The 12,952-nt window shown below is 39.0% G+C and overlaps 1 protein-coding gene across 1 annotated transcript; it reads left to right on the forward strand.

Annotated features, from left to right (window-relative positions):
• The first annotated feature begins 323 nt into the window (after positions 1 to 323).
• Positions 324 to 1,082, forward strand: LOC127131109 (uncharacterized). The gene has a single exon (XM_051060042.1). The coding sequence runs from the start codon at positions 324 to 326 to the stop codon at positions 1,080 to 1,082; it is 759 nt and encodes a 252-aa protein (XP_050915999.1).
• The last annotated feature ends 11,870 nt before the right edge of the window (positions 1,083 to 12,952 follow it).

Genomic DNA, 12,952 nt, shown 5'->3' on the forward strand with positions numbered 1-12,952 from the left:
TATTGTGCACTTGCATGGGCTGTTAAACGTCTCAGACAATATATGTTAACTCACACAACATGGTTGATATCCAATATGGACCCCATCAAGTACATATTTGAAAACTATCCTTATTGGCAGAATCGCCCAATGGAAGATGTTATTATCAGAATACGATATCCAATATGTCGCACAGAAGGCCATCAAGGTTAGCGTACTAGAAGACCATCTTGCTCACCAAACGATGGAGGATTACCAACCTTTGAAGTTATATTTTCCAGATGAGGATATTATGGTTGTCAAAGACCATGAGATCCCATGGACCAGGCGAAGGACCCAAACCAATGGAGCGATGGACTCTCATGTTCGATGGTGCTTCAAATGCTACAGGTCATGGAATTGGAGAAGTATTGATGTCGCCCAAGAATTTTCATCTACCATTCACTACAAAACTTTACTTCACCTGTACGAGCAACATGGTTGAGTATGAAGCTTGCATATTGGGACTAGAGGAGGCTATTGAGTTAAGAATTAAAATCCTTAAAGTATATGGAGATTCCGCTCTAGTGATACACCAGATCAGAGATGATTGGAAAAAGAGACATGCTAATATAATTCCATATCGGGATTATGTGCTGAAGTTACTCGCAAAGTTTGACAAAATCACTTTCTCAGATATTCCTCGAGAAGAGAATCAGATGGCAGATGCCCTGGCAACTCTGGCATCCATGTACAAATTGATATGGCATAACCATCAACCTAATATTGAAATTAGGCATTTTGATGAACATGTCCATTGTTTGACAACAACAGAAGAGTCAGATGACAAACCCTGGTTCTTCGATATCAAACATTATCTTGATAAACAAGAATATCCAGTAGAGGCTTCTAGCCTTGACAAGAGGACTATACGGAGGTTGGCATCGAAGTTCTTCCTAAATGGGGACGTATTATATAAACAGAATTATGACATGGTCCTACTCAAATGTATGGACATACATGAAGCTAATCAACTCATGAAGGATATACACGAAGGATCCTTTGGCACCCATGCAAATGGACATGGGATGGCTAAGAAAATATTGAGGGCCAGTTACTACTAATGGAAGCTGTCTGTTATCATTATGCTAGAACATGCTACAAATGCCAAATCTATGCTGATAAAGTTCATGTATCACCTACCCCTCTAAACGTCATAACATCACCATGACCTTTCTCTATGTGGGGAATTAACATGATCGGGATGATAGAACCCAAAGCATCTAATGGATATAGGTTTATCTTAGTTTCCATAGACTACTTCACCAAATGGGTCGAAGTCGCGTCTTATGCAAATATCACCAAGCAAGTGGTTTCCCGCTTCTTGAAGAACAATATCATATGTTGATACAGTGTTCGCAGTAAAATCATCATTGATAATATGTTGAACCTCAACAACAAGGTAATAGAGGAGTTATGTGCAACGTTTAAAATTGAACGCCTTAACTCGTCACCATACCGTCCCAAGATGAATGGGGTTGTTGAAGCTGCAAACAAGAATATCAAGAAGATCATTCAGAAGATGGTGGTCAGGTATAAGGACTGACACGAGATGCTACCTTTTGCGTTTCATGGCTATCATACATCAGTACGTACATTGACAGGGGAGACCCCTTATTCTTTGGTATATGGCATGAAAGTAGTCCTTCCTATAGAAGTTGAAATCCCCTCGATAAGAGTCTTAATGGAGGCTAAGTTAGACGAGATAAAATGGGTTCAAGCAAGGTTCTATGAACTCAACCTTATTGAAGAGAATCGCTTAAAAGCATTATGTCACGGTCAAATCTATCAGAGGTGTCTTAAGAAAGCATTCGACAAAAAGGTTCGCTCTAGAGTGTTCCAAGAAGGCGACATGGTGCTAAAGAAGATCCTTCCAATCCACAAAGATTCTAGGGGCAAGTGGACGCCAAATTATGAAGGTCCATTTGTGGTGGTTAGATCCTTTTCCAGAGGCGCTCTAATCCTTGCAACAATGGACGGTGATGAATTGCCGCTCCCCACAAATACTGACGCAGTTAAAAAGTATTTTTCCTAAAAAAGTGGAATAATAAAGGTCGCTAAGTCGAAAACCTAAAAAGGTGACTTAGGCAAAAATGGCTATCCCGGTGGATCAAAAACCCGAAAGGCCAGTCCAGGAAAAAATTAGGGATGAAAATAAATTCTTTTTGACCCGCTGAGTTGAAAACCCGAAGGGGAGGCTCAGGCAAAAAAGGGTATCCCGATGGACTGAAACCCCGAAAGGGTGATTGATCGGGAAAATAGCAAGTGTACTATTTTGCCAATGTATTAATAATAGGGACGTTTCCCAAATATCGATCTCGAGCACTACGCATAAATACGAGTTTAAATTGTGATTCAATTGAACAAAACAAATAATTGGGGGTTTGTAAAAGGTCACTGTATAAGGGAATGAGAAATGAAAGCAGAATAAATCTTTTTCACAGTTTATAATAATATGCCAAGGATGGTGTATGAATATATCCTATAATGACCTTGAATGTATATCTCCTTAAACAATTTAAAATATGCAATTACCGGATCTTAAAATTGTTTCCTCCTAAGACCTCAGAGGGAAACCTTTGATCATTCATTCTAATCTCTAAGTCCTTAGGCGATTATAATGACCTTAACAATTGCAATCCTGCAAATTGTTAACCTGTAAATTGCAATCCTGCAAATTGTTAACCATATAACAATCCTTATTTTTCTGATAAAGAAAGCATTACAAACATTGCATAGTGAAATTGACAAACAAACATCATATATTAAGGAAATTAATAATTTAGAGTCATTACACGATCAATTCAGGGACACCCCCTGGGATTGAGGGGTTTATCCACTCATATTATTCAAATAAGATTCAATATAAAATTTAGACATTACAAGAATAAGGGAATCATGTTGATCTTCAATCGCATCCGCTCTTGAAGGACCTCCGTTCTTCGCAGCTCTTGATCACTTCAATCATAATCGTACCAAATCTGTCTTCTCTCAAAAAGTCCCGTTCTCCGTTTTCAAAAATCCCCTGAATAGTTCCTGATCAAATATTTGATGTATCAAATGTCCAAAATGCCCTCCGGGATCAATCGTGCCAAAATACAGCAAAAAATATAAAATGAGGTGTCCAAGCCAACACTGGCCGTGTCAGGCAACATGATCGGCCGTGTTGGCTTGGCTGTGTAGTGGTGTATTTGTCGCTATATGATTTATTGATTAAACCATAAGCAAAGCATACAATGAAATTCGAGTCGCCACCGCACTTTTATTTATCCAAAGGACTGGCTAAAAAGCGAACAAAAGCCTAAGAAGTTTTACGCGTAGAAAACTAATAAAAAGATCAGAGAGTCTGGGTAAGGGGTAAATTACGCAATGGGAAGGTGTTAGGCACCCATCACGTCCTAGGTACTCCTAGGGAGCCCTTTTCACACTTGTTGTATGAGATTGTTATTTGTTATGACATAAGTATTGTGCAAACATGATTGGGATGGTGAGAAAAGAATATACAATTTTTATTATTTTTGTGTTCGAACGGATGAACCCGTTGCCTACGTACCTTCCATCAAAGGTAAGGATCAAAACGCCGTAGTTCGGCTAAAAGATTTCCAAAAGTTTGTGAGTTCAATTTTAAAACACAAGCCCTAAGGTCTTACGTTATCCACGGGAGAAAACTCAACCTTATACAAACAACGAGTCCACCATGTGAGAACAGCTTCAACTTGTTAGTGAGGGGTTAACCCTATAATAAGCAAGGAAGACTTATAATTCAATCAACTAAGGACAAATAGGTGAGATTGACATCAACCAACTAGGATAAATCAAACCTATAGCTCATGTATGAAAACTTAGTAAGAATGGACAAAGCCACAAAACAATTGAATGGGTGGAATTAATTGATTATGAGTATCCATGAAAGTAGAGTCAAAGTAGGGTTAAGATTAATTCAAAGAAGTATTATGAAATGGATTTTGAAAAAAAGTCAAGGACTTGGGGTCCAGGTTTTTAATTTGAAAGCATGAAAATGTTTGCACAATATCTATCTCAAGTTTGAAAGTAAGGTGTGAAAAGGTTTAGGACAAAGAGGGATGAATGGATGAGGATAGATTGTAAAACTTCCTAGGAGGTTCACTTCTTGAAATCATATAGAAGATGATTCAAGTGTGTCCTTTGGAATGGGCAATGAGTAATAACAAACAAGCAAAGCAAAATAAGAAAGTCAACAAAAGCGGATACCGGATGCCAATCACTGGACTTATACCAATCTCCTAAAACAAAATCGGATATCAGAGGCCACTCTATGGACTTATACTAATCTCCTTAACAAAGAAATGAAAGCGGATACCGGATGCCAATCTATCTGGGCTTATACCAATCTCCAACAACAAAGACAAAATTTGGATGTCAGATGCCAATTTATCTGGGCTTACTCTAACCTCCAACATATGATCATAGGAATACAAATGCCAAATTGCAGGGACTTACAATTGCATCCTCACATACAACAAACAAATGCATCAAGCAAAGATAAGATGAGTGGCCAATGAAATGGTCTTATACTCACTTCCATATCATAGGAACAATGGCCAATGAATGGTCTTACAATTGTCCTCAATGGGTAAACAACAAAGACATGTCATAAAGACAAATGAGATGATCATGTACTAATGAGTATTTAATGATGATAAATGCACAAAGCATGCAAGCAAACATGTGCATATGAAGTAAGCAACCAACCAATTGAAGTCATTCAGCACACACTATAACCAAACAATCAGGCTCATACAAGAGGGTTAGGCATTGAAGCCAACTGGAATAGGGTTAATGGTGCTCTTAACCTTGCCATTGAGGGGCTAAGGTGAAGCAGATGAAAGGATATGAGGGGTGTGCCTCATTGCTCTTATCCCTGGTCAGGGAGAGCATTGAATATCAGAAGGTGTGGGAGTTCAGAAAGTAGGAACTCTCTCCACAAATTATTGACTCTATAGATCTTGGGTTTGGATCTCTATGCTACAACCATGTAATAGGAGTAAGGAGAAGACTCACAGAATAGTGGGAGATAGACTACATATCTCTTATATCCACCAATTGCCTTATTTAAAGGACTTTTCCTGCTTGGGACAAATGTAAACACACACAAGCATTGCCTCTTAAGGAGGACTTCAGACAGTTGCCTGGCCAAGTAACAGGCCAGGTCTTCCAGACTACATGAAGAAAAGGGATTATACCTCAATGCAAATTGCTATTAAGCAAAGCAAAGCAAGTTCTTAAAGAACTAAGCAACTAAAGGTACCTGAAACCAGTCAAACAGAATCAGTACACAACTCAAAGTTTAAATCAAAATGAGATAGAGATCAACAGTCAACACAATCAGTTAAATGTGCAAAGCACAAGGCTCAAAGCATGTGAGCCAAACAACCTACAAAACAAACAAGTTAGTCATGATAATCAAATCAAACTCATTCAACTTGTATAAGTTTCTTTAAGGCAATTGCTTCTCAACCTGAAAACATGAACTCAAACATGAGCAACAAGACCACTAGGACAAGCCTAGGGTCAAAAAGGGATGAGAAAGTCAAAACAGCAAGTGACAAGTGTCCAAAATCAAGTTCAAACAATCAAGAAACAAACTCAATTGGTTTCATGTTCATATCATTCACCATCATGATTTCATAAGCAAATTAGGTCAAAGCATGGCATATGGAAGCTCATAGAAGTCAACAGCAAGACTTAACTCAAAACCAATCATAAACATTTCAATAAATCATCAAATAATTCATGATAAAACATAATCCATAACATGATATGCATACCAAATTTCAGCTCATTTGGATCAAGGGAAGTTGGTCAATGAAAATCAGAAAGGCAAGGCAAGTTCAAGCATGCTCAAAGAAGTCAACCAAACATGTACCAACTTGAATAAATCATAAAACAGTGATAGCATATGAGAAATGAATGGGATCAAAACCATGACAAACTTTAAGATGTCTACTAATCACATGTCAAATTTCAAGTTCATCCAATAATGTATGAGAATTTCACAAAGCATATGGCATCAAGTGTCACAAAAGTCAACATTTTGGTCAAACAGGGGAGAAATTATCAATCAAATAGAAAATGCATTCCAAAATTCCAGAAATATTCATACATATTCTCAACATCTAGAAGCATGTTCATGCAAAACATCAGACCAAATTGAGTTCATTAGGCAAGGTAAATAAAATCATGAAGTTGGACATCAATGGTGTGACACAAATTGTCACACCCTAATTCAAAAAATCATAACTCATAAACCAGCAATGCTAAATTCACAAACTCTACACCAAAATCACCATAAACATGTCTAGTTTAAGCACACAAAATTTGGGGGTCATTGGATAAAGCATCATCATTTCACAATTGATTTGGCAAAGGGTACAAAAAATGGACACATGAACAAAACCCTAGCACAAATAAAAATCCATTCATCCAAAAAATCTGGAAAAAATATGATAAATAAGTAGAGGTTAAGATGAACATTATGCAAAAAGTCTCATGAATTTTGGATTAAAAATGAGTGTGATATGATTTTTCAAAGATGAGCATCAAAATGAAATAAATATTGAAGAATAACATGGATTATTGGAACAATTGGGCACGGAGTGGCATTTTTGAAATTATGTGGAACTTTTAATGAAACGCTGCGCACAGACTCAAGGTGTGTCACTCAGCCATTCGCTCATGGGCAATGGAACAGTAAGTACATGCAAAACAAGAAAACTCAGCAGCCAACGTGAATTCTGGAAATGGCAATTAGGGTTCTTATTCACTGTTCATCATCATCCCAAATCGTGAAATTTTTTTGTCACAAAATTGAACAACAAGCATGGCCTTCGAACCGTCAGACCACATACATCAACATTATAACATCCAATTTCATTAAATCGAGCTAATAGGGAAGCATCATGCAAAAACATATTTGAACATCAAATTTCAAATCAACCTAACTTTCAAAATACACAGCCATTTTCCTTGGTTCAAAGCTCATTGCAATCATGGCAAAGAGATCTATAAGAAGCATAGCATGGTTTAGTGAATAGAGAGATTCGAAAATTTACCAAAATTGAAGAACAGTTGTGCTGCAGTCGTTGTTTGGTCGTGAATGGCTGAAACAGTGGTTCTACAAGCTTCCAGATGATGAATGGAGGAGGGAGTTTGGCTCAGGAATGTTCAAGACAGCTCAAATCGAAAATGACCATGGAAGAGCTTTGATGTAGCAGAGCTGGATCCTTGCTTACAGTTGGGAAATACCACTTGTAATAGCTTCCAAATAGTTGGTATGCGATGAAACAAGCAAGTCTAGCCCGAGCTCTTTGAGATTTTTTCAAGAAAAGTTCAAAAATGCAAAATGAGGGTTTGAGAGAATATGAGATTTTTGATCTGTTTGAGTAAGTGTGGCAGCTAGGGTTTCTGCAGAAATGTCAAATATATATGTTGTTTAGTGTTTGTAAGTTTGGTTAATGGAAGTGTTAATCATAATTTGCAAAATGGAGTGTTTTGCTAATTTGTGCATTTCCACTCAAATGTTGCATGGGCATGGTTACAGCTGCGAATTGGGCCTTGGCACACACTCCAAACATGATTTCTGATCAATTGCAAGTGGTAAAATGTGTTGGAAATGTTTAATTTGGAAACTCATTTTTTCACCTCACTTGAATTAATTCAAACCACTTTAAAAATGCCATTTTGATTGGTGAACTTTTGGTGAATTATGATGACATATTTGGAAAGAGGGCATCAAATATGACTTGTAGCAAAAAACCCCACTCAATTTGGCCAAATGGTTTGGAAGATATGGCCTTTTGAAGTTCAAAAATTCTTGAGAATGATTTGATCATAACTTGCCAACCATAAATGGGAATTGAGTGTTCTTGGACTTTTTGAAAATGGGAGAACACGATCTTCAACTTTCATGTTGGGCAAAAATTCATTTGAAACTTGTATGATGATGTAATTTTGAGGAGAAGAAGTTTCCATTTTTGGCAAATTCCAATTACAGGTCAACTTTCTATTTTGGGAAATTTCATGTTTGACTTCAAATTCTTCATTGATGATGTTTGACATGTTATATGAGGCTTATATGAACATGAATGAGTCCTCTCAGACCAATTCCCACCATCAAATCACTGATTAAATGGACAGTTGACTATGGTTGACTATAGTTGACTTTGCTAGGGTTTTGCTTGACTGAACCATGTTCTGATGAATTCCAAGCCCTAATCCCTTGATATCTTGATTCCCAAGGATGAAACAACTCATATGAACTCTTGATGAATGATCATGGTGCCCAAATTCTGCAAGAATGGCCACCATCCACTGCAATGACTGACTTTGACTGTTTTGACTGTAGATTGCTTCAGCTGCAAGTAACATGGTTAGATGACAATATGTTTGTACTTTTGGTTAGTAAACAAATGAAAAGCAATGATATACAAATGCAAAACATGCTTGGTGATCAAGAACCACACTCACAATGTGACCCACCCACTAGGAGGGAAGCTAGGGCATGCAATGATCCTTGAGGCCATGATATGGTATGATATGGGCCATGAGGGATCTTACGGCCAAAATTGGGGTCTTACAGATGCCCCTATTTAAGGTCATTCTAGCCGGAGAAGTGAAGTTTAGAAATCTTCATCTCGACGCAGTAGAATGGGCTTAAATAACAGTAATGAGACAAATTTTGGTCCCTAAGAGACCTCGTGATGCAAATGTATGTATGCAAAAGACACAAATTTTGTGGGGAATATGGTTCACATAGAAGGAAAGACGATCCATCGGAGTAATACACTCACCAGGAACAGAGACTCTAACAAGACTCTTGTTGGGAATAGTAAAAGAAAAAGAATGTGTGAGCAGGACACGACTTCAAGTTGGGGAAAAACAAAACTGACACAGCGTGAACAAAACACGACTCTGATTTGGGAAACAAAAATCAGACTGGAGAACTCACTGGGGAGTGAAGGACTCACACTGGGGAAAAGAACTCCAAAGGAAAATAAATCCATGGGAAAGACACAAGCTGACTCCTAGGGAGAAGCAACAGGAAAACTTCACTGAGGAAGCACCAAAGAATGAGGTGTTACCGATATAAGGGTAACAAACTCAGGAAGAATGAATATCTAAGACCGGTATAAGGGTGAGAGATATCAATCAACCAAACATCTGAGAAAGACCTGAAAAAGGTACATAACCTCAGGAAAATCTGACTCCACAGGGGGACCGAGGTCATAATAGGGAGCAGAAAGGAAGGAACACCAGAGATACTGAGGTATATAATAGGTGACCGACCAAAGCGTGAATTGGTATATATGCCAAAACACTCATCATCCGAAAGGAGGGCTTGAAAAAGCAAATCGACTTACAGGATGGACATTCGAATCCACAACGGGAAAACGAATCTTACTCCACTAGGGACACAAACCCAAAGAGTGCAAGAGATATAATATCCATTACCGGCAGACCGTGGATAAGAATACTCGCAGGAGATTTATTATCTATTACCGTCAGAACGTAGATAATAAACTCGCATGGTAAGAAACACCAGAGATACCGAGGTATATAATAGGTGATCTACCGAAAACGTGAGTTGGTACATATGCCAAAACACACATCATCCAAAACACAAACTGGTTAAAGGATGGACATTCGATTCTACAAAGAATACGAATCTTACTCGACTGGGGAAGATCAACAAAGGACTCCAACCAAAGAGCGCATGAGACATATTATTCATTACCGGCAGACCGTGAATAATATACTCGAAAGGAAAAGACACCAGAGATACCGAAGTATATAATAGGTGACTAACCAAAAAAAGAGAGACAATCGATACCAAGCATACGGGTAAACGAAAGACAACTCAAAGGGATAAATTGCAAGCATCCGGCAATTATCCAGTAACAAGAATATTCGACTCCGCAAAGGGAAATAACGAATCTTACTCAACAAAGAAAACACAAAAGGCTTCGACTGAAGAGTGCATGAGATATATTATTCATTACCGGCAGACCGTGAATAGTATACTCGCATGGAAGATTATCCACAACCGGTTATTGGGTTAATAAAGGATAAATCAACCGAAAAGAAAGGCATCGGGATACCAAACTAGGTATATAATGATGACCAGTCAAAGGGAGCAACAGACATTACCAACAAAGGGGGTAAATGAAAGAAGACTCGCTGGGATGCATTGATGACAATCAATGATCCGGGGAACACAATCACTGACAAAAGGTGAAAGGACCCGTTGGGGATAAAATTGCTAGCATACGGCAATTATCCATAAAAGACTTGCTGGGGATATAAGTGCTTATCTGAGCAACTTATCCAAGCGAAGGAAAAAAAATCAACATCAAACATTAGATGAAGATAAACCACAAAGAGGGGATTACATCTACCAAAAGAAATTGGATAGAAAACCACAGAAGAGTAACTGTCATCGGTTGGGATGAGCAACAAAGTTAACTCTGCAAATGGAGAAAACAGGGTTTATAACTACCGGTTACCGGGTAGAAAACCAACAACTCTGGCTGGGGAATAAAAGGTGTATAACCACAAATTCTGCCAAGAGAGCCAGGAAAAAAATAGGACTTATAACTACCGGTATGAGGGTAGAGGCCCAAAACTACTCCGCTGGGGAACAACCCACTGGGAAGCACAAGACATTTGACAAATAGCCAATTCGGGAATAATCCGAAAAGACGGACTGAATCAAGACATGTCCTAATGAGGATGTAACTCAAATAGGAAAATCCATCCCAATATATGTGTTGGGAGGAAACGGAAGAAACCGTCATCCACGAGGATATATCTCGGTGGGGAACTGCAGAAGGAAAGACAACAGACATTTTCTGCTTATGGGGCTGACTCTATATGGAGAGATTTATAACACCCGACATCTGCTAAGGGAAGATCTACAAAGAAGATCTGTATCACCCGTTGCAGGAAACACGACAAACAAAAGATATATGGCGAAAAATGCAACATGAATATCTGAATGTTTATGAGTATGCATGAATATGCGTGATTTATGTTTGATGAATGCTGACAAAACAGACAGTTCTAACACAAACAGGTCCAGGAACTAAACGCCCGGTATTATACTTCCAGGGGAAAACCAACTGGAAAGCCAATCTGCGGAGATCTACATGCTGTAAAGCAAAGATCTGCGGGTACTGCTGAAGAAGCAGAGGGTCGGAGATATCAGGAAACAAACCAATCAGGGTACAGAAAGTCACAACGGGCAAAGCAGCCACCAAGACAAATCTGTAGGGGAACAAGAGAAGTCCCAAAGTATCTGCCGGGGATCCCAGTGTCAACTGAGAAAAAAAAAAGTGTGTTGTACAAACACAAACTGCTGTAGAAGCAAACTCCACATAACTCCGCTGGGGAACAACCCACTGAGGGAGAATGTACCGCACAAGTAGATTCTGCAACAAACCACTCTACTTGGGGAGAATACACATAGCAAACTGATCACAACAAGTAGATTCTGCAATATAAGCCACTCTACTGGGGATCACAAACAGTCAGGAAATCAATCCATTCTCTGGATGCTAGAGCCATCATCCTACCATACTGGGGATCGAAGGAGCATTCAGTAGGCGAAGCTGCCACAACAAACATTCTGCAGACTACGCTGAGGAAAAGATGGTTGAAATATTGGGATATCAACCCAATCAACCACTGAATAGGAAAATAAACCCTGCTCTGCTGAAGAGAAAAACTCTGATGGAGAGATAGCAACAATTCCGCAGACGACTTCGTCGGGGAAAAGGTAAAGTACCGGGTATCAAACCGCTGACTTACCGAGTCTTTAAAAAGACAGCGATCGTGCTGAGGAAACAGACAATTCCGCTGGCAACTGCACTGGGAAGAGTGACAACAACTCTGCTCGCAACTCCGATGGGGATATCAATAACAGCTCTACTCGTGACTGTGCTGAGGAGACAAATAAAGTCTGGGGCAGGCGACCCACTGGAGAAAGTGACGGGGCACCAAGATGACAAACCATCAACCGCCGAATCTTCTACAAGGAGATCACCCATGCTGGGGAAGATTGCTGCTGGAGAAAACGAAGTCTTCAACAACACTCTGCTTGCGACTATACTGGGGAACAACCCCAACAACAACTCTGTTTGAGGAACAACCCCAACAAAGATCTGAAGACAGAAGATACAACCAAACCAGGAATATGAACAAATGTCTTACCTGTTGGAAATCATGCCACCCTCGGGAGAGCACTGAGATATTCTTGAGTATCCTTTCAACCTTGTGAATATTCACTTTGTTTAAAACAGCAAATTTTGAAAAATTTGATTTGTTTAAAACAATGACATTTTATCAATTAAAACATGCAAAACATTTGTTGAATTGAAACAAATAAGAGTGTAAATAATTGGATAAAAAGCTCAAATTCATTTGATGGAATGGTAGTCTGCAAATGGCAAGACTCCATAGATCTGTACAAATTTGAAATCAGTGATATATATTGGAAGAGGGCTACATTAAACATAATGATCCTTTCTCTACCGATTTGAATCTCGATGTATCCGAAGCTTCGGTCGACGATGATTCGAGAATCTTCTGACGAAATGACGACGGGTGAACAGAAAGTCTTGTCAGGATGCAGTCACTTGCCAAAACCCTAATTTTTCCTAGATTGCCCCAGGGTGAGGTACTCAATCTAGCGGGATGCAAATATTCTCTTTTTTTTCAAGTCTCTAATTTTTCCTGGATTACCCCTGCGAGTTCTCCACCGAGACGCTCATTTTTGCCTAAGCCGCCCTTTCGGGTTTTCAACTTAGCGAGCTATTCTGTTTTTCATTTGCATATACTTTTTTTTAGGCAAAGTATCTCTTGACTGCATCTGAATTCACAGGACGAGTGAAATCCTCCC

The sequence above is a fragment of the Lathyrus oleraceus genome, chromosome 3, assembly GCF_024323335.1.
Source record: "Lathyrus oleraceus cultivar Zhongwan6 chromosome 3, CAAS_Psat_ZW6_1.0, whole genome shotgun sequence".
NCBI classification, from domain to species: domain Eukaryota; kingdom Viridiplantae; phylum Streptophyta; class Magnoliopsida; order Fabales; family Fabaceae; genus Lathyrus; species Lathyrus oleraceus.